Source organism: Lactuca saligna, chromosome 1 (genome assembly GCF_052625555.1).
Source record: "Lactuca saligna cultivar CGN05327 chromosome 1, ASM5262555v1, whole genome shotgun sequence".
Taxonomy (NCBI): Eukaryota; Viridiplantae; Streptophyta; class Magnoliopsida; order Asterales; family Asteraceae; genus Lactuca; species Lactuca saligna.
The window spans coordinates 113,221,285-113,245,051 of NC_136417.1; the positions used below are offsets into that span (position 1 = coordinate 113,221,285).

The 23,767-nt window shown below is 31.4% G+C and overlaps 1 protein-coding gene and 1 long non-coding RNA gene across 3 annotated transcripts; both read left to right on the forward strand.

The window, feature by feature from the left end:
- The first annotated feature begins 3,080 nt into the window (after positions 1 to 3,080).
- On the forward strand, positions 3,081 to 14,447 carry LOC145043515 (aspartic proteinase 36-like). The gene is made up of 9 exons (XM_078992204.1): positions 3,081 to 3,601; positions 3,811 to 4,074; positions 4,215 to 4,370; positions 11,983 to 12,112; positions 12,199 to 12,431; positions 12,531 to 12,726; positions 12,878 to 13,043; positions 13,113 to 13,186; positions 13,284 to 14,447. Exons 3-7 carry the CDS (start codon positions 4,351 to 4,353, stop codon positions 12,935 to 12,937), a joined length of 639 nt encoding a protein of 212 aa, XP_078848330.1. The 5' UTR covers positions 3,081 to 3,601; positions 3,811 to 4,074; positions 4,215 to 4,350; the 3' UTR covers positions 12,938 to 13,043; positions 13,113 to 13,186; positions 13,284 to 14,447.
- A 7,532-nt stretch (positions 14,448 to 21,979) lies between these two features.
- LOC145043525 (uncharacterized) lies at positions 21,980 to 23,707 on the forward strand. Of its 2 annotated transcripts, XR_013681051.1 has the most exons (3): positions 21,980 to 22,729; positions 22,805 to 22,874; positions 23,040 to 23,707. It is a non-coding gene; the product is annotated as an uncharacterized LOC145043525 (long non-coding RNA). The 2 variants fall into 2 exon arrangements; XR_013681047.1 differs by having other exon boundaries at positions 21,980 to 22,874.
- The last annotated feature ends 60 nt before the right edge of the window (positions 23,708 to 23,767 follow it).

Genomic DNA, 23,767 nt, shown 5'->3' on the forward strand with positions numbered 1-23,767 from the left:
AGAGAGTGTAAAAAGTCTCCAATGGACTCCACTCACCTTTATATAGGGTTTCGAGTCGGGGCTCAGTGGAATTTTACCCGATACTGCCGTTAAACGGGGCTTTTGGTCGCACTCGATTTAGTGGTCGTAATAATAAAACTTAACATTTTCGAAATAAATGGAAATGTGTGTTATGTGTTTTTATTTCCTTTAATCACGACTTAACGACACATTTAATGTAAACAAATGGAATGTTTATTAAGTTGACGACCTTTAATTAACAGAACTTTTATAATCTGGAATATTCCGTTAACGGTAACGGGGAAATGTAACGGAACAACTTGGGTTGTCACAAAGTGGACTCGGCGAGTCCTTTGAGTGGACTCGGCGAGTAGCATGAAGATGAGGAGGAACTCGACGAGTGGGATGAACAGATCGTCGAGTGGGATGAAGCTGGGCATGAACTCGGCGAGTTAGATAAAGATTGTCTGGTACTCGGCGAGTCTGTTCTTGGACTCGGCGAGTCAGGTCGCGAAGCCCCAAACCCTTCGAGTTGAGACTCGAATCAGTGAGTCGGGTGGAGACTCAGCGAGTTGGACAGGTTAGGACTCGGAAATCGTTGGACTCGGCGAGTCATGTCGCGAATGGAAGGACCCTGAGTATATGAACTCGGCGAGTCAGTAAGTGGACTCGACGAGTAGGGTTGATCTGGAAAGGTTGACTTTGACCAGGACTTTGACTTAGACCAGAATTGACTTGGTTAACTGTCGGTGGTCAGTTAGATTAAGTGTTGCATTGATATTGATAGCTCGGGAAGCTAGTAGAGCAGGAGTTCAGTGAGTGGTCGGGCAGCAGCTAGTGGGATCATCAGCAAGTTCAGCCAGTGCAGGTGAGTTTCCCTTTGTGTGAATGGGTCTAAGGCCATAATGCCGGCCCATGTAGCTATGAGTAGAAGACCCGGGGGTTAGCCCTAGACACAGTATGCTAGTATGATATTCAGGACGAGGTCCAATGATAGCGGGCGGGTGCCCAAGGATTTGTTTATATGATAATTTATACTTGTTGTCTGTGTGATACGTGTATGTGCTTGGTAGGGAGGTGAGTGTGGGCGAGGTCCCGTATCTCACCAATAGCAGAGTGTGGATGGTGTTCCACATCTCATTAGCAGCAGAGTGTGGATGGTGTTCCACATCTCATTAGCAGCAGAGTAGGGGCAAGGCCCAAGTTAGGGAAAGAGTGAGTGTGGGCTGGGCCCGTATCTCACTATCAGTAGGAGCATAGGCGGGGTTCCATGTCTCGTCAGTAGCAGGACAAGGGCGAGGCCTAGGATAGGCGAGGCCTTAGGACATGATCCATTGTATATGTTTAGCTTATGTTTTGCAGTATGAATATGTGCTATTATAAGTTAGCGGGCGAGGCCCTGTGACAGGCAAGGCCTAAGTGAAACAGATCTGTATCCGAGCGGGGCTCGAAGCTAGGCGGGGCCTGGAGTGGCGGGGTCGTTGTATCGGGCGAGGCCCGAGGTAGCAGGCGTGGCCCAGTATGTGCAGTATGTGTTATGCATGGTATGTGGTAGGGTGGGGAACTCACTAAGCTTTGTGCTTACGGTTTTCTGTTTTGGTTTCAGGTACTTCCGGTAGCGGAGGGAAGAGCTCGGGGTGATCGCATGGCACACACCATAGATTAGACAGCCTGGGAATGTTTACTCTGATAATGAACACGTGTTTTGAAAACTTATACTCAGATTATGTTTTGGAATGATGTCCTTGCTTAAAGTAATGTTTTATTAAAAGAAATTTTTGGTCTTGAATTTTGGGTCGTTACAGAATCTAAGTACACCATCCTTCGATTCTAATTGTTTCCAAGTTTCTAGTAGGTTATAGCTTAGCTTCTAGTCACTAAGTCTAGTATGTGTCGTGCCTATATGTGCAACTAAGTTTATTCAAATCTAGAACTAACTCGAATATTGACGGTTGTCACATTTTGTGACAAGCATGCTTCACTAACCCACCAAAGACTGCTGCTTTATGGGTTTCTAGGCCAAGACAACCCTAGATCCGAAGTTCTCTTTGCTCACAAAGGCACAATACACGAATTGGCTTTGGAAATGGCCCAAAATGACAAAATCTAACTAGGAAAGGGGATCTAAATGAATAACAGCCAAGGTATGAACTTCATACCTTTCTAGGATCTGAAATGACACGCCAACATAGAGTCCACTACTACTTCTTGAATCACCCAAAGTCTTCCTTCTTCCTTAAAGCTTTAAATCACTCAAAAAAAATGGCAAGAGAAGCTCACTGACACTCAATGGCTGCTTAGGGTTTCGAGTGAAGGTAGAGGGAGTGATGGAGGCTGGGGTGAAGGCCTGAAATGATGCTTAAATAGGGCACTAAGCCCGGAAAATTAGGGTTTTCCAACCCAGACCTGACTCGCCTAGTCGGTCCCTCCGACTCGCCGAGTCAGTCACTTAAACCCCGACACGGGTCCCGTTCCAACTCGCCGAGTTCACCCATGGACTCGACGAGTTGACCCCTTTTACTTAGGGTTTTTCTTTCCTTTCTTGGTCTTTCTGATTCTGGGTGTTACATTGATCTTCTGTTAAATTATATTATGATTTATCATTTTATGTTTCCGGCTTCATCAACTTGTTCATTTTTTTAATCTACTAAATCCATGGCCTCCCTGGCCCAAGAGAAATGTTGGAGGTGGGATGAGCTACGACCATACCTGAGAATGAGAGAAAAGGGGATGTGGACGTTATAAGGAGAGAAAAGGGAATGGAGGGTATTTGTCTCAGTCGACTATATTTTTCTTATTGACCGAATTAGATGATTTTCAATGACCGAATCAGAAGTATGGACCTGATAAGAGGCTTTGAGTGTTGTTATCAAACATCCTGACCGGACCTAGTCAGCCAAAGAGTCTGACCATACCCAATCAGTAAGAAATCAAACAGAGCCTTACTCTTTGATACTATTGTTAAGACTTAAAACAAAAACATATTTTGAAAAGTGGACTGTTTTGTAGTATTTATAAGTTACAGGAGGCAATATTATAAATTTCTTAATCTTACACAACACTCCCCTGTAAACATGTAACTCCTATATCTCTCTACTCTCCATCATCATTCTTTCTCTCTCTAAAACACCTTCATATGCTTCTGAATTCTGGAGTGAGAGATTCGTATAAAAAGAAGCACGCATATAGTATGTTGTACTGTGTGTAACTCTTTCTTGGCAACTGCACCCACAACATAATAATCATCTTCCACCGGTGATTACCTTTGAAATTCGAATCTAGACACGTTTATGTAATTTGATGGCGAAAAGTGAGGTGTTTGAAGGGGATCAGAGCGTGGCGGTGGCGAAGGTTATGACAGAGTTGAAGAAGGAATTGAATAGACTTGTGAAAGCGATTATTGAAGATTCATCATCGGAGGATGAAAATGGATTTGGATGTTTCGAGAGAGCGAATCAGACTTTGCAAGCTTTGAAAGAATCGAAAGAGGGAGGAGGGAAACAACGATCGTCTTCGATTAAACGACTCAATGATAATAATCGTAATAACAATGAAAGTTCGACGTCGGTTTGGGCTTCTTGTTATCCTCTCTACTGGTCAGGTAGTTTTTTCTATTCAATTTCTCTCTTCCGTTGAAGGATTTCTTGCCGTGGACGTGTTGATTAATGTCTGTTTTATGATAACATTCTTATTACACTGAAATTCGACTAAATTCCATGGGTTTATCAATTTGAAGAATATGAACTTTCATATACATGATTTAGCTCTGCTAATTTACTGAATTCTGATCATTTTGGTGATAATTTGCAGACATACGATAGGCCCTTTATCAACTCTCGACTCCAATAAGTCGTTAATTGGAAAAACAGGTGCTTTGAAACCACTTATTGATCTTTTGGAAGAAGGGCATCCATTAGCAATGAAAGATGTTGCGTCTGCTATCTTTAATTCAAGTATCACCCATGAAAATAAAGCCATTCTTGCGATGCTTTCAAGCAACCAAAAAGCTGTTGAAGAAATGGGGGATCTTGAAGCTGTTTCTTGTTTGCTTTCTTTTCTTTAATAAAGAAAACTGTATTGCTGCTTTTCCTTTACTTTACCTTTTTTTTCACCCTCTGCATACAAATCCAGTAAAAATATCACTCAAAGATTTGCTAGAAGCCATTATACATCAAGTGATGAATTGAATTTGTAATATTGTTGTAATCATGCAGATGATGTATTACTTATGAGGAGACTATTATATGCTAGAGAAGCAAAGATTGGATGAGTTTCTATCTAATATAAACAATGGAAAAAATGTAATTGTATCTCTTTCACCTCAGTCAAGGGCTTCCATTGCTGGGCATTATGGTCATTTTCCACTTCAGGTAAACTCCATTATATTACCACTCTTCCTTTTTCTTCATCAATCAATATTCAATGAGATGCCTTTCTTTAATGTTTATGTTAATGTAAATGATCTTACTAGGAATATGGTTTCATACACGATTTGATGATATGTTCATAAATAAATTTCATAGTGCTTATAGTAAATATGAACTTATATTTGTTTATGAACTTATGTTAGTTTATTAACATATTTTTATAAATGAATATATGCAGAGCGGCCCTGTGCATTTTTATTAATTTTCGGCTCTAATACTAATGAAATTCTAAAAAAATATAAATTTTTATATATATTTCATATTTTTTATTTCATCTCTTAATGTAATGATAAAATTCTTTAGTAGGAAATCTTATAACCTCACAAACATTTTACCAAGATCAGCAGATCTCAGGGAGATATATACTCCTCCAAGTGATTATGTTGAAATACATTTGAAAATCTCATCAAATTAAACTAAAACATTTCTCCGTGAACACAATTGAGTTCTCATCCACTCTCTCCCTCCCCCTCTCTCTCTCTCTCTCTCTCTCTCTCTATATATATATATATATATATATATATATATATATATATATATATATATATATAAGTGAGGACTCAAAAATAAGTGAGGACTCCCATGACAAATCTTTGCGGTATGAATGAAAAAAAATAAAATGTGGATATTTGATTTTATTTATCGTCAATATCTCGCGAGATGATATGACAGTTTTTGTAATTATGTGCGAGATTTTAACATTTCACAGCAAAGGTTAATAGTTTGGAGGTTAAATGGGTAAAAGGAGAGAGGAAAAAAAAAAAGAAAAAAACAACTCCTCCCGAATGTGCATTTCCGCCCTACCTCACACCCTCCTATTTTCTCTTTATGCCACATGTCAAGCCATCTTAAAAAAAAAAAAAAAAAAAAAAAAAGTTCTTAAAATTTAATTTTCTATAAAATTGGCACAATCATGAAAATTTGATTTTTTTTAAATAAAATTCCCAGAAAAAAAAATTTCTTCAAAATCATAAAAGTTTAGGGATACTTCTACTTAATATACTAGTAACTTTATAAGAAAAATTTTTCAAAATAAGTTTTTGAAGTATTTTTTTTTTAAATTTAAAAACTATTTGTTTTTTTTTTAAATGTTGAACATAATGTGATCTAAAATGTGTTGATTCAAAATACTTATGATTCCGAAAAAAAAAAAAAAAAAAAAAAAAAAAAAAAAAAAAAAAAAAAAAACACCTTTTGATTAAACATGTTTATGGTCCTTAGCTTGTTATGATTTAATATTATTTATAGTTAAATATTTTAGAATTCTTAATTATATCTTTTATGATTCAAAATTAAATGATTCAAAATATATGATGATCCATAAATTTTTTGAACAAAAATTATATTTACTTGAATATATTATTCATCCAAAATCATATGATTCAAAATTATATGATCCAAAAATAATATGATTAAAAAAAATATGAGCGGAAAATATTATGATCCTTAATATTCTTCTTATTTAAAATTTTATAAGTGTTAAACATTAAAAAATTAAACCGATATTTAGTTCAAAAAATAAAAAAATAAGAAAATAAAAATAAAAAGCAAAAAAAAGAAAACACTAGTATCTTCAAATATGTAGTAAAGATATGAAAAAACAACGAAAAAAATACAAAAACATAATTAAAAAATAAATAAATAAAAAAACAGAAAATAAATAAAAAAACGCTAAAACCAAGCATATATCCGTGTAATTTCTTTAAAATTTTTTTAATGAAAAAAATAATAAAAAAACGGAAAAACCAAAATAACTGAAAATAAGTAATAAAACCCACTTAAATGACGTTTCATGGATGTTTGCCGCATATGATTAAATCGTCGAGTCCGTAGTTTTTTACCACGGACGTAGGCCGCATGCGAACGCACCATGTCCAAATATTGGGTTAGCCCTTGACGAAATGGGTGGTGGTGAACTGTTCTCACAGTCCTCACCAATTTTTTAGTCCTCACAGGAACCGGACCCCATATATATATATATATATATATATATATATATATATATATATATATATATATATTTCTAATAAACGACTCCTAAACCAGCACATGTCCCCGTATTAAACCCCCTTCAATCCACGTGTCAGTCCTGCAACTCTATTCTCAAGTCTTTTCCCACCTATTGCTTACTTTTGGAATCTATATCATCTCCTACCGCAACACTCTCCAAATTTATATTATAAATCCCCTTGTAAACATAATGGAAGGAAATTAGAAAATTATGTTTCTTTTGACTTAATATGGTAAAAAACAAATTACCATGACTTGACAAGTGGAGTAAAGACCATATCTGACACCATTGGTTGACCAAGACTCAAAAGCTGACCTCCATCAGCAAGATAATAAGAGGATGCATTAGGTGCAAGCCCTTGTGAGGAAAGTTGGGAAATTATAGATAAACTGTGTTGAGAAAATCAAAAAATCTCATCAACTAGTCGGTCAGTTTCAATCAAGCGCCTAGTTAAAAGGGTACTACGACTATAGAAGAGACGATTTCTAGAGCAAGTTACATTCTCTCCTCTCTCTCATATTCATCCTTTCACTCTTGTGTGTTTTTGAGCCATTAGAGGTACTACATTTGTGGTACTTGTTCTCAAGAGCAAAGGAACTTCAAGATTTAGTTATTATTGCTATATAGCAACAAAGGTATGTATTCTAATCACTTATGTTTGTAATTTTAGAAATATTAGATGCATGCTAGGGTTTCATTGTGTGTTTATTTGTTGTATGTCTAATAGTGAAAACATAGATCCAAATCTAGGGTTGCATGCACACATAGGATTGTTTGTATAAAACCCAACACTGGTATCAGAGCCTTTCGCTTTTGTTTTCAATAGGATTTGATACAAAAGTATGTACTTGACAAATTATGGTTTATAGCAAATAAACCCTAGGGCTTGGATTTTCGAAATTAGGGTTAAAAAACCCTAGTTTTAGAATTTTGTTAGGGTTTCTTGAACCCTTTCCTTTGGCATCAAATTTTCGATTTTAGGGTTATCTAACCTTAGGGTTTTCGAAAATGCCTTATCCCTAAGATTAGATTCCAAGATTTTAGGGATTAGGATAATGCCAACTTTTGTAATTATCCTTTTAATTGTTTAAATAGATAATTAATGATTTTGAATTATCCCATCCCAAATTTTCGAATTTAGGGGATAAAGAGATTAGGTTAAATTAATTGTTTAAATTTAATGGATAATCCTTCAAGATTTAATAATTTAAATTAATTGTTTAATTTTGGATAATTAATAAATCAAAAGTTTAATATTTAAGATTTTAAAACTAAAATGTATTTATTTTCGAAAATTTTAAATTTGATTAAAACCCTAGTATTTTGAAATGTTTAAAATACACCCTTATACTATTATTGTATTATAAGATTAATAATTATATATATATATATATATATATATATATATATATATATATATGTATAAAATAAGCTAGTTTTACCGTTACTAGGCCTCATTCACGAAGGTGTTCTATAAGGGTGTTTAATGAAGTGGCCTATAAAATGACCGTCATTGGGTATCCACTCTTACCCACTGTACTCTTGACTAGTGGAGGGTCGTTAGCCGAACGGGTAGGATAGAGCAACTAATTCCTCATTAATAAGTATAATGATCTATAAAGTAACTAAAAGTTTTATAAATTCCCAATCTTAGTTACTTTAGGTAAAATGTGAAATAGATGCTAATCGATGAAATTACACTTTGCACCTTACCGAGACGTTAGTGGAGCGTGTGTGGTTAACCGACACACTAATTTGGGTCTGTCAGGGTGGCAAAGGGTAACTCGATGTTTGTCATAGATCAATGGAGGGTGTGTGGCTAACCGACACATTGATTAGGTGATAGTATGAAAGACCCCTTTCATACATAACATTATTACTCCAAACATGCTACATGCATATTCATAAACATATTTTACATAGATGGTCTTATTACAAAAGACTTGATACAAACCGACTAACGAGGTTTTTACAATATATATATATATATATATATATATATATATATATATATATATATATATATATACACCCACACACTAGCCGTTTACCCGCGCTAAGCGACGGGTGCGAATACTTTCATTCAGAAATTAGTTGTAGAGGCGATTTTAACGAACATAACATTCAAAGGTTGTTCGTGAACCGCTCGACGGAAAGTTTGTTTATGTTCATTTATTTAATAAACAATCGAACATAAACAACCACCATTCGTGTTCATTCGATTTCTTACGGCCTTAGGTGTTGTCATCAATATATTATTGCATAAATAGTTTACACATGTAACGCACCAATTCAATCGACTGAAATTGAGGGATTGTTAGGTTCAATTTTGACGGATTCATAAATGTTGGCTGAAGGTTAGGAATACTTGCTAAAATTTGAATCGGTCAACTCTTATCTAGAATTTTTCAACCGTAGATGGATAATATCTTATTTTTCTACATTCATAAATTCATTGTAAATATTGCATAAAGTCTTATACCTCTTAAAATTCAGCAAAACATGGTAAATACTTATTAAGGTATATATATATATATATATATATATATATATATATATATATATATATATATATATATATATATTACATAACTACCTAGGAATTTATATGAGGTTTGAGATGGTGATCAACTCTATATTCGATGAAATGAATCTCAAAATGTTCTCGACATATATCATAGTTCGAGATCTAACACGAATGGAACAACATGTTTTATCTTGGTTGTAGATATGGGTTTGTCGGATATATTTTCGACATTATGAGGGTAATGAGATTGAGAGTAAAATATCAAAAAGAAGAAAATAAGGAGATCAATAGGGGAGAAGATTATCAACCGCAATTGAGCCGTTGACTACAGTTTTAGAAGGATCCTAGAAAATAGGAAGCTCTACTACCATGAAATCCTCTTTATTTTCCTATGGATCGATACATCAATAGATACCCTTGATATACACAATATATACAAGATGAAAAAATAATCAATAAAGGGTCAAACACTTGGGTTCGACTATAAATAATAATACAAATATATATACAAATAATCTGCTAACATAAGGATGCAATCTACATCCGCCGCCAATAATATGACCGATGTTTTATTTTATTTGATAACTTGCAAATGAATAAAAACATAATTTAATATTTTATTTTATTTTATATTAACTATAACTTATTCACTTTCTTCTTTATAAACATACAGTTAGACTCTGCCCACCCGATTTGTTGACCATTCAAATCGTATATGACAGTCTTGTCTTTAACTGCTAGTTCTAAATCACCAAATAAAATATTAAAAGTCAAGAAAAGCGAAAAAATAAATCTAATTTATAGGGTTTTCATGTTTCCATTGTTAAAATTCATACATCCTAAAATAGTCAATCCTCGCTTCAGGCTCGTCTGAATACCCATACAATATATCTCAGACCCATTCTATTGTGCTTTAACAACCAAATTAAGAGTCATGTAAATACAATTTAATTAGGCTACATTTGTTACACAGGAATGGACAAGTTATAAAGTCGTAATACATACCGTGGAGAATTGGCGTATAAGATAGTCCTGGGTTTAAAGTGCATTGAAGCTCCACCAGCAAAATTGAACCGTACTATGGGAAATATACCGGTATAAAAATAACTGAAAGAACAATAGAAGATAATTATTTAAAAAAAATATTATCATTTACCATATCGAATGATAAAACACAGTACACAGATTATTTTGGACGCAAACCTTGAATTGAATCAATAACAAAAATTTTCACTTGACATAAGTGGCTGTATGAAGTTTGAAGCTGCATGTTTTATCTGCACCAGTAAAAGTAACATTTAGATTAACAAACCACTAGTTAAGTTATGGTTTGATGTTGTACTTACAACATCCACAACGGGGGTGTAAGCCTCTTCAGTAATGTAAACCAAAGTTGTTCCGGAATCAATTATTATTCCCGGTTGGTGATCACTTAATGCAAATACAGAATGATCAATTGTCAATGTTTGAACAATGATTGATATGCTTTCCAAATTTACATTGTAATGCCACCTGCAAATGTATATGGAAGGAAATTAGAAACAGAAGGTGCTTCTTTTGATTTAGCATGGTAAAAGATATATACATGTTTCCTTTTAATATAATAAATAAATAAAAAGAAAATAAAAACTTACGCTAATTTGACAAGTGGAGTGAATACTACATCTGGCATGACGGGTGTACCAAAAGCCAGAATCCTACCTCCATCACCACCAGCCAGGCAATGTGAAAAGGAATTGGGTGCAATCCCTTGAGATGAAAGCTAGGAAATCACATACATACTTTGTCTGCCCAATCCCATAATCTCATCAACTGTTTTGTCAGTTTGACTCAGCCGTCTTGTTTTGGACGGGCTACATCTGTTCATGCATAATTCACTAAATCAACCATCTTATTTAAAGAGAATGAAAGAAGGAAGAGAAATGAAATTCTATAGTTGATGATAAATGAGAACTTAGCCAAATAAAACCGAAGCTGAAGTGTTCAAGAAATATGACTTGCCAACAACTATTTTAAAATGCATCAAGTCGAATACATAATAACCTAATGTTCCACTACCATCTCCATAGTGGAGATCATAGGTGCATTGGTTATTTGGACATGAGTTGGATTTTGGAGAACATCTTTCGTCTGAATATAAGATAGGAGAAGATGTAAAGGAGCTTGTAGGATCATAGATAGTAATAGGAATCTGTTCAAAGAAAGAAAAATCATACATATAGTACCAATACTAGTTAATTAAAAAGTCACACTTTATAAGAAATGATCAGAACATACTTGTTGTGTGGATGATGTAGGGCAAGATTGGAAGGGTTTGCAACCTACCCATAACAAGTCGCTTCCTTTATCAAATACTACATAGTATTCTTTTGGGGGGAATCCTAGCTTGATTTTTGTGTAGTACAAGCTACAAGTTAACCAAATTACACGATGTTAAGGAATTGAAGAACAGGTGACTAAGAACTGGAAAAATTGACTTGTTCACAAAGTCTTTCAAGTATAACTAAAACATATTCAAGAATAGAACAAGTGCAGGTCTTTTTTAAAAAAAAAACCTATAAAGCAAAACATGAACTAGAATTGAAAAAACAACTAAGAGATTAATCCAATTTATACTAATCATGAAAGAAGCCTAATGAAATATGGTTATTGACAAATAGAATCCTAAACAAATACCAAGAATTTCAAATATGACAGTTTTTCCCAAAATATCCCTGACTATTTTTGTCCCAGATTTTGTGTTTTCTTGGTATTTGTTTAGGATTCTATTTATCAATAACCGTATCGCATTAGGTTTCTTTCATGATTAGTATAAATTGGATTAATCTCTTAGTTGTTTTTTTCAATTCTTGTTCACGTTTTGCTTTATAGTTTTTGATGAACAAAGACCTGCACTTGTTCTATTCTTGCATATGTTTTAGTTATACTTGAAAGACTTTGTGAACAAGTCAATTTTTCCAGGTCTTAATCACATGTTCTTCAATTCCTTAACATCTTTTAATTTGGTTAACTTGTAGCTTGTACTACACAAAAATCAAGCTAGGATTCCCCCCAAAAGGATACTATGTAGTATTTGATACAGGAAGCGACTTGTTGTGGGTAGGTTGCAAACCCTGCCAATCTTTCCCTACATCATCCACACAACAAGTATGTTCGGATCATTTCTTATAAAGTGTGACTTTTTAATTAACTAGTATTGGTACTATATGTATGATTTTTCCTTCTTTGAACAGATTCCTATTACTATCTGTGATCCTACAAGCTCCTCCACATCTTCTCCTATCTTATATTCGGACGAAAGATGTTCTCCAAAATCCAACTCATGTCCAAATAACCAATGCACCTATGATCTCCACTATGGAGATGGTTGTGGAACATTAGGTTATTATGTATTCGACTTGATGCATTTTAAAATAGTTGTTGGCAAGTCATATTTCTTGAACACTTCAACTTCGGTTTTATTTGGGTAAGTTTTCATTTATCATCAACTATAGAATTTCATTTCTCTTCCTTCTTTCATCCTCTTTAAATTACATGGTTGATTTAGTGAATTATGCATGAACAGATGTAGCCCGTCCAAAACAGGACGGCTGAGTCAAACTGACAAAACACTTGATGAGATTATGAGATTGGGCAGACAAAGTATGTATGTGATTTCCCAGCTTTCATCTCAAGGGATTGCACCCAATTCCTTTTCACATTGCCTGGCTGGTTGTGATGGTGGTGGGATTGTGGCTTTTGGTACATCCGTCATGGCAAATGTAGTATTCACTCCACTTGTCAAATCAGCATAAGTTTTTATTTTCTTTTTATTTATTTATTATGTTAAAAGGAAACATGTATATATCTTTTACCATACTAAATCAAAAGAAGCACCATCTGTTTCTAATATCCTTCCATATACATATGCAGGTGGCATTACAATGTAAATTTGGAAAGCATATCAGTCATTGTTCAAACATTGACAATTGATCATTCTGTATTTGCATTAAGTGATCACCAACCGGGAATAATAATTGATTCCGGAACAACTTTGGTATACATTACTGAAGAGGCTTACACCCCCGTTGTGGATGCTGTAAGTACAACATCAAACCATAACTTAACTAGTGGTTTGTGAATCTAAATGTTACTTTTATTGGTGCAGATAAAACATGCAGCTTCAAACTTCATACAGCCACTTATGTCAAGTGAAAATTTTTGTTATTCATTCAATTCAAGGTTTGCATCCAAAATAATCTGTGTAATGTGTTTTATCATTCAATATGGTAAATGATAATATTTTTTTTAAAATAATTATCTTCTATTGTTCTTTCAGTTATTTTTATACCGGCATATTTCCCATAGTACGGTTCAATTTTACTGGTGGTGCTTCAATGGACTTTAAACCCAGGACTATCTTATACGCTAATTCTCCATGGTATGTATTACGACTTTATAACTTGTCCATTCATGTGTAACAAATGTAGCCTAGTTAACTTGTATTTACATGAATCTTAATTTGGTTGTTAAAACACAATAGAATGGGTATGAGATATATTGTATGGGTATTCAGACGAGCCCGAAGCGAGGATTGACTATTTTAGGATGTATAAATTTTAACAATGGAAACATGAAAACCCTATAAATTAGATTTCTTTTTTCGCTTTTCTTGACTTGTAATATATTATTTGGTGATTTAGAAGTAGCAGTTAAAGACAAGACTGTCATATACGATTTGGATGGTCAACAAATTGGGTGGGCAGAGTCTAACTGTATGTTTATAAAGAAGAAAGTGAATAAGATATAGTTAATATAAAATAAAATAAAATATTAAATTATGTTTTTATTCATTTGTAGGTTATCAGATAAAATAAAACATCAGTCATATTATTGGCGGCGGGTGTAGATTGCATCCTTCTGTTAGCATATTATTTGTATATATATTTGTATTATTATTTATAGTCGGACCCAAGTGTTTTGACCCTTTACTGATTATTCTTTCATCTTGTATATATTGTGTATATCGAGGTTATCTATTGAAGTATCGATTCATAGGAAAATAAAGAGGATTTCATGGTAGTAGAGCTTCGTACTTTCTAGGATCGTTCTAAAACTATAGTCAACGGCTCCATTGCGGTTGAGCATCTTCTCCCCTATTGATCTCCTTCTTATTTTCTTCTTTTTGATATTTCAGAGTCAATCTCATTACCCTCATAATGTCGAAAATATATCCGACAAACCGTTATCTACAACCAAAATGAAACATGTTGTTCCATTCGTGTTAGATCTGGAACACACGAACTATGATATGGCGAGAACATTTTGAGATTCATTGCATCGAATATAGAGTTGATCCACCATCTCAAGCCTCATATAAATTCCTGGGTAGTTATGTAATATATTACAAGTAAGTTTTCTTATAGAATTTTAAAGCAAAATTAATTAAATATGAGTAAATTTTCAGGCATACTATCCAAAAAATATATTCCTGGTAAAAATATCAACAATGAACAAGATAATGATAATAATTAAATAAATTCTATTGAAGAAACCGTTAATAACATACAACAAAGTTTGAATAATTGGACAATACCTAAAACTAATATTAATACAATATATAGAATAAGAACTTTTGATTATTTTCAAGGTTATTCTATTAAAATGACAGAACAAACTTTGTCTATTGGTCAAAACCAACAAAATTTACATTTGTTATCATCACGATCTATTCTAGAGTATAGAACGAAATATAAATTTTTACATGTCGGTTTAGTCCAAATTGTTATCAAGCCTCTATTTAGAATTGGAATAGATGCCCCTGTTCTCTTTATTTTAAGAGACAAGAGACATAAAGATTTTCAAAATTCTATTTTAGCTATGGCTGAAACAAATATTGCTAACAGACCTATTTATTTCAATTGTTATCCAAATTTCTCTGTAGGATTATTTGATAAAAATATTTTAGATACTTTGGTTTTAACTATAGAAACAAAAAATTTAGAATTTAAAAATGATACAAAGCCTTTAGCAATAATTTATCGTGTTTGTTACAAAACTATGACAACTACACTTGAACCAAAAACACGTTTATCAAGTCCTAGAAATGAAACAATTATTTTTGAAGCGAATACTAACCATACCAAAGTTCACACACCAAAAAGATTAAAATGGTCTGAGATAACTCAATCATGTAATTGGAACTTACAAAATGTTATTGATCCAAAACCATTAGACTCTTCAAAAGAAATCTCAAATATTATTGAATATAATGATGGTTATGTAGATATAATTTTTCTTCCTTAAATATTTCATCATCCAGATTATCAACTTCTTTTATCCCAGAAACAGGCTCTTCAAAATCTTCGTTATTAAAGTCGAGATCTTTAAAACTAAAAACTGTTGACTATACTAATTCTATTCCCAAACCATTATATCAAGATGATCAAAATAGTGAAAATAGTCTTCCTAGTCCTACTAAATTAGATTTTATTGATGAACTTCAAAATTTTAAACAACAATTATGAGTTCTAAAATACAAATCTTGTTCACAAAATAATAAGCTTTGGGCTGATATGTTAAAAAGGCATTGGGAGATAAATTCTAATATATGCAAAACCATTCAACATTTGGAAGAAACTAGAACTCATGAAAATTATAATTTATACAAAATACCTCCATATACTAATAAATATAATAAACGAATAGAAAAAATTTCTAGGCTAAAGATAGGAATAAAAAAATACGAAAAATCAAGAAGTCATAATTTAGAATCAATAAAACATATTTCTTCAATCCTAACAAAAACAACATGTTAAAATGAATTTCTCGAACTTAGAATATCAAGTTGATTTTGATTACATAAAAGATATTGAGTATTAAAAAGATTATAACAATAAAAAAAGAGCTTGGCACAAAGAAAATTTTTCATACTACTTAAGATTTCTCCATTTAGGCCTTTGGGAAGATTATGTTTTATCAAATAAAATTCATTCTTCTTTTTTTCAATGGTTTGAATTAATTTATGCCCCTAAACATAAAATAAATTACTCATTTAAAAATGATTCTATCACTCCCATTTTAGAGAAAAAATATAAAGATATTATTTCTAATAAAGAAATTATTGCTAATTTTCCACCAAAAGGAGAAATTATTATTAACGATATGTTTATTGCAACTCCTTTAGTTCAAGCCCCAAATCAATTAACTACTGAAAAGGGTCTTCAAAAAATTATTACCAAAATAATTATGCAAATGAAACCTTATCTAGTATTACTGAGCATTTAGTTAAAATTGAAGAAAAAATTTTCAAAGATAAAAATGTTAATAAGCAAGATATGGCAAGAACTAGTAATTTAAGTTTTGTTCCTTGCCAAATCGATGGTAATTTTAATCTAGGAAATACAGATTTAATTAACGAATTAGAAAAAAGACTTTCAAAACTTCATATCTCAAACACTAATAATATTAATACTCTTACAAATGAAGAATCTGAAAATAGTGATATTAATAGTGAAACAAATTTTGAAACTCTTGCTCAACAATTTGATACAAATGACGATATTAATCAACTCACTAATGACTTTTCAAATCTTAATAAAATTCATCAATCAAAGCAAAGCACTTTCGGAAAAAATCCAAAACCAACTATAAGAAATTTTTGGGATAGACCCTCTCTTCCAGATGTTCAACTTGAAGAACGAACTTTTCAATTTGATCGTTCTCAATATGATGGTAATTCTGTTTATGAATGGAATATTGATGGCCATTCTGAACATCAAATTATGAATATTGTACAAGAAATGACTATGGTTGATAATGCTTATAAAGCTCATAATAATACCCAACTCTAAATTGTTAATATTATTACTTCTGGTTTTACTGGTAGTCTTAAAGGTTGGTGGGATTTTTATATTTCACAGGAAGAAAAAGATTATATTTTATCTGCTAAGAAAACTATTATAAAACAAGAAAATAATCAACAAATACAAACGTTTGAAGATGATATGGTTAACACTTTAAATTTTGCTATTATCAAAAACTTTATAGGAGATCCTACTACTTTTCAAGAAAAAACTTCAAAAATTTTAATGAATTTACATTGCAGAAAACTTACTGATTTTAGATGGTATAAAGATAATTATCTTGTTAAAGTTTTTTTAAGACCTGATTGTAAAGAACGTTTTATTGCTGACCTTCCAAAACTCTTTGCAGAAAGAGTTAGACAAAAATTAAGAGAAACTTTTAATAATACCATCCCTTATCAAAATTTAACTTATGGAGATTTAATAAACTATATTAATAAAGAGGGATTAGCAGTTTGTGCTGGTCTTAGGTTTAAAGAAAAACTCAAAAAAGATAGAAATAACAGTAAAAATGAATTGGGAATTTTTTGCCAACAATACGGTTATCAGCCCTTGAATGGTCCGTCTACTTCAAAATCTAAAGTATTTAAGAAAAGATCTTCAAAATATTTCAGGAAAAAGAAATATAATCTTCCAGAAAATTATAAAACGGACAAAGATTACGCTTCGAAATCTAAAAAACCTTATAAACCAAATTATAAAAAATCTAAAAGAAAATCAAAAGATATTATTATTTGTCATAAATGTGGGCGTAATGGTCATACAGCTAATAATTGTTATGCTAAGACAAAAATAAATGAGTTGAATGTCTCTGAAGATTTGAAAGAACAAATAAGAAAAATTATTTTAAATACTGATTCAGATTCCGATGAAAGTATTTCTGATTTTCAAACAAATGATTTAAATATTCTCGAAAATACTACTTCAAGTTCAGAAGATTTTAATATTTGCGAGTGTATTGGTAAATGTCACTGTAATAATTTAATCAATGTAATTACTAGTAGTTCCATTAATGTTCTTTCACAAGATGATAAAGATCTTTTAAGCTCTCTTGATTCTATAAAAGATAAAACTATCCAAGAATTATTAATAAAACAGATGCTTAATAAAACTAATAGCATAACTCCTGCTAATAATGAAAATTTTAATATATATATATGAAAGATTTACTGAAGCAAAACCAATCTCTATGCAAGAACTTCAAGAAGAATTAAAAATAGTAAAACAAAAAATAAAAAATAAAATTTTAATTTTAGAAAAGGAAAAACCTTCTACTTTTAAAAACAAAAATATAGAAATTAATAACGAAGAAGAAAATAAAATTGAAAATATAACTATTGGTAAACTTATAAATAATCAAGTTTCTCAAAAATGGAACACTCTAATTACTTTAGTCAAAGATAATTTTAAAATCAACCTAACTGCTTTAATTGATAGTGGTGCTGATATGAATTGTATTCAAAAAGGAATTTTTCCTACACAATTTTATGAAAAAACTGCATCTAGACTTACTGGTGCCGGAGGTACAAAATTAATTGTAAATTATAAAGTTTCCGATGTTCATATTTGTAATGACCAAGATTACTGTTATAAAACTCACCTAATTTTAGTAAAAGATCTCTATTCTCCTTTAATTCTAGGAACGCTTTTAATTACAAAATTATATCATTTTATGGTTCATGATGATGGTATAAGAACCAATGTTTTTGGAAAGGAAATTATATTTAAATTTTGTGAACCTCCTTTATATTCAACGATTAATGTCCTTAATTATAAAACGCAACAAGCCAAGTATCTTATTAAAGAAATAAATAATGTTCAAATAACTAAGCAATTAAATGATAATAATATTCAAAATAAAATAACAAGTTTAAAATTAAAATTTGAAAAAAAATGTTTGTTCTAATATTCCTAATGCCTTTTGGAATAGAAAGCAATATATTGTAAAACTACCATGTATAAATTTTTTTAATGAAAAGGATATTCCTTCAAAATCTAGAGTGGTTCACATGAATAATGAATTAGAAAGTCATTGTAAAAATGAAATTTAGGATTTAATAAATAAAAAACTCATAAGACCTAAATCACCGTGGTCTTGTTCAGCATTGTATGTTATGAATGCCGCAGAATTAGAAAGAGGATCACCAAGATTAGTTATCAATTATAAACCTTTAAACAAAGTTTTAGAATGGATTCGTTATCCTATTCCTAATAAAAGAAATTTGCTAAAAAAGCTTTATGATTCAAAAATATTTTCAAAGTTTGATATGAAATTAGGATTTTGGCAAATACAACTTCATGAGGAAGATAAATACAAAACTGGTTTTAATGTTCCCTTTGGGCATTTTGAATGGAATGTAATGCCTTTTGGATTAAAAAATGCTCCTTCTGAATTCCAAAATATTATGAATGATATCATAACTCCTATAAGTAGTTTTGCTATTGCTTATATTGACGATGTCCTAATTTTTTCAAAAAATCAATTGATCAACATTTTAAACATTTAAATCAATTTCATGATTTAATTTATCAAAATGGTTTAGCTGTCTCTGCAGCAAAAATGCATTTATTTAAAAATGAAATTCGTTTTTTAGGACATGATATTGTCAAAAACACTATTAGACCTATTACAACAAGCTTGCAATTTTCTACTAAATTTCCTGATGAAATTAAAGATAAAAAGCAACTTCAAAGATTTTTAGGATGCTTAAATTATATCCATGATTTTTTCAAAGATTTAGGGATCATATGTAAACCGCTTTATAATAGATTAAAAGACAATCCTGAACCATGGACTCAAAAACATACATATATAATTAAATATATAAATAAAAAAGGTCCCTATTTTGCCATGTTTAAATTTACCTCATCCCGATGCCAAAATCATAGTTGAAACCGATGCTGGTGATAGTGGATTCGGAGGAATTTTAAAATAAAAATTTGTTAACTCAACTGAAGAGCAATTGGTTCGATACTACTCTGGTGCATGGAATGATATATAGAAAAATTATTCAACTGTCATAAAGGAAATTTTAAGCATTGTTGTATGTATTAAGAAATTTGAAGATGATTTATTTATGAAATTTTTTTTTACTAAGAATAGATTGTCAATCTGCAAAAACTATTTTAGAAAAAGATGTAAAAAATATTATTTCCAAGCAAATTTTTACTCATTGGCAAGCCCTCTTAGGTAACTTTGATTTCGAAATAGAATTTATAAAGTGAGAAAATAATTCGCTTCCTGACTTTCTTTCCCGAGAATTTTTCCAGGGAAAATGAGTTCGTCATCCTCTTCCAGACATGATGACAAGAAGCCAGTCTCTCAAAATCTTGTTCCAGTCTCTCAAAAGCTTGTTCCATTTCAAAATCAAAATCGTCTTTCTCCTTTAACTCCTACTTCTAAAAATTCACAACTTTATTCTAATATCATTCAGTCAAAACTTGTTAATCCAAAAGTTACTTCGTCCGACACAATAAGCCCGTTTGCAAAACCTGTCACTCCTCAAACTCAAAAATCTGTTATTCCTAGCCCTTCTACAAAAACTCCTTATGTTCTTAATCCAAATTTCCTAAGAGTTCAAATTCTTGAAAATTTTCAAATCCATAACTTACATCAAGGTTTTCATATTCTCACAAATCATCTCATTGGACAAGGGAAAACCTTTTATGTTGATTCATATAAAACCCGAGAATATTATCAAACTATTCTGCAAGAATCTGATTCAGTCAATTTTGTTCACCGTTCTAATTCAAAAGAGGGAAACATTGATTTTAGCAAAGCTCATATTATCAAAATCATTTCTCCAGAAAGTTGGGTTCCAAACCTTCACTCTGAAAAACCTCTTATAAGTTATCCTGCTTATCCCAGATTTTCTTACTATGATTATCAAGACGCCTGAACCAAGGCATTCTTTATTCGGAATTATTCACACTCATGGTTTATCTTCTTTGATTTGAACTTCAATTGTGAATATCCAACATGGTTTATCAATTGGTACAAATATATGGGAATTCTTCCAAATTGTTTACCAAAAGAAATTTACGTTGGATATCTCAAATTTAAAGAATTGTTTATTCAACAAATTCCGGAATTTGAATACATGTTACAATTCACCATGATATTTAAAGTTCCATGGATAATGTCTTGGACTTTTCATTATCAAGAAGCAAAGGATTCCTCTCCTCCTTGGCTTAATTGCCAATTTCGGTCAAAATGGTGGGATAAAATGAAGATTTCTCAAGCTAGTGAACAAGCAGTAATTAAATATTATCAAGAATATATATATATATATATATATATATATATATATATATATATATATATATATATATATATACTGTGTATGTATTCATGTATTTATGAAGAATAAGAAATCATTATCCATAAATTTTGATGTAATACCTTAAATGTAGTAATTTCGTTTCTTCTATTATCAAAATTTCGTTTTTCAAATACGAATGCATATATACTGTGTATGTATTCATGTATTTATGTATAAACAATTATTATCAAATCTATAATCAATGATGATATGAAGACAAAAAACTTTAGAAGATGCTCTATAATGGGTTGCTTTATCAAAAGAAGATGGTCATTGATTACAAACGACAATTGCTTCAAAAGATGAATGACAACAACTTTCAAGGACAACCACTTACAAGTAATTATTTATATTGATTGGCCATGGGTTCTTACGGCGAAAATATCACTAGATGATTTCAAGACTTTGAGGACTCCAAGATGATTATAAATAGAGACTATCCTTTAGTTGAAGACACACGAAAAAATTCATTCTCAAAAAATGTTCATCCCATGTCTAAAAAATCTCCAAGAGTCTCTCTTTCTACTAGTAGATGTTCAAAGTCTTTAGATTTTCAAATAATTCTTTCTCCAGAAGTATGTACTGATTGTAATTCAAGTTTAATTCAAGAAGGTACTATCTAAAATATTTTATCATTGTATTTATTTCTCCATGATAATTTCATTTCGAGTTATTCTAACTATTAATTCTATAATATTTGAAATTTTTGTTAAAATAGTACTCATTTTTAATAATCAAATTAACCAAATTCATGCTTAAATCATTTAATTATGTCTAACAAAATCTTGATGAATTGTATTCCTAATAGAAATATTCTTTTAAAAATATAGCAAATCCAAGAATCTATAAATAACTCTGAGCAAAATCTTAAAGATTCTTATAAACCTACTAATCTAGGTACAATTTTAAACAATAATCATATTCATGATGCAAGATGGCTCATAAGAGCAAGTATTAAAATTCGTTACAAACAGATACATTATCTAAAAACAAAACTATTTGTTTTCTAAAAATTCTATTGATCATTACTCTTGAAAATGGTATCAGAGCTACCTTAATAAGTATTTACCATATTTTGCTGAATTTTAAGAGGTATAAAACTTTATTCAATATTTACAATGAATTTATGCATGTAGAAAAATAAGATGTTATCCATCTACGGTTGAAAATTTCTAGATAAGAGTTGACCGATTCAACTTTTAGCAAGTATTCCTAACCTTTAGCCAACATTTATGAATCCGTCAAAATTGAACCTAACAATCCCTCAATTTCAGTTGATTGAATAGGTCAAAATCAGTTGAATCTTATATAACATCTCTCTCCGTACGAAAATATGCTAGCCACCACCACTCATACTCTACCTCATTAAAACGCTAACCCCTCACAACCAAGTTCTCTGTCACTCCTTATCATCATCTCGACCCTGTATGCGATTTCAAGATAGGAAACGATAAGGTACCCTCCCAAGTTGTTGTCATCACCACCATCATACACCCACTTTCGCTCACTACTGTCACCACCACCTTCCACATTAGACATCGTCACTTAGCTTCTCCCTCTTCTTTGTTTCCACTATATTCATTGATACGGTGTTTGAGGTAACATGATTTTTAATATTTGTTGTTTTTGTGTCTTTGGCTGCTTTGATTTGATGTCAGGGTTTCGTTTTGTAGCTTTAATATACATATCCATAAGGAAGTTATCTATTTTTAGACGAGGGGGAGGAAGAAGCTTCGATTTGCTGTAAAGATATAATTTTGTTCATTTCATTTTCATGCTTCTGTTTCCCTTTTCAAAAGTTATCTTATGTTGCTTCACAAATATACGTTTGATTTTTTGGTTTAATTTTATCTTTTGTAGTTCTCCTTTTCATTGTTTGATTTTTTGGTTTAATTTTATCTTTTGCAGTTCTCCTTTTCATTTTTGAAGGTTTCGTTCTACATCTAGGATCAATGATAGGTATGAAATTACTTCTGGAGAAATTATTTCTTTTTGTTGATTTTCATCTAAAATACCCGACTTCATTTAATCGTCAAGTCAATAACTGATCTTCACGATGATTACTCACAAATGCATATGATTTAGTTTATTTTATTTTATTTTCCATATCTTGAAATGCTTAAAGGATACTTAAGTGAAAGTTCTTCATTACATAAAACTGTAAACCGAGTATAGTTAGATATTAAGTGATGGATGTTCTAGGTCAAGGTTCAGGAAAGACGGTGGTAAGTTATTTTATGCCATGTTGTCCCTAAATCCATTCTTTAGTTAACAACATGATGAATAATTTTTTTGTGTTCCTTTTGAGCCACTCTTAACAGTAAATGTTGGTGCTCAAGCTCAAGGAAGGGATGTAAAAGGGGCGAGGACCACCATTTGGTCAAACTGGATGTAATATCCTTTCATGTAATTCTTTTATGCTCATTTTTTATATTTCTTTATGGTTTTAATGGTTAGATTTAGGAGTCCTTTCGTTGTTTATTTATTTAGTTTTTGTTTATTCTTATAGAGCAAGATGGGAATTTAGTGCTTGGATTTTGAAAATTATGTTTCTAATGTGTTGTGGATTAATTAAATTGTAGGAGGATGAACCACCATTGACATAGTATGAAGCAAGTATATTTTTGTTCAATAAA

Coding starts and splice junctions, on each gene's coding strand:
- LOC145043515 (XM_078992204.1), top strand. CDS start 4,351: ATGGTCATTTTCCACTTCAG. Junction 12,432..12,530: donor TCAACTTCGGTTTTATTTGG/GTAAGTTTTCAT, acceptor ATGCATGAACAG/ATGTAGCCCGTCCAAAACAG. Junction 12,727..12,877: donor GTACATCCGTCATGGCAAAT/GTAGTATTCACT, acceptor ATACATATGCAG/GTGGCATTACAATGTAAATT.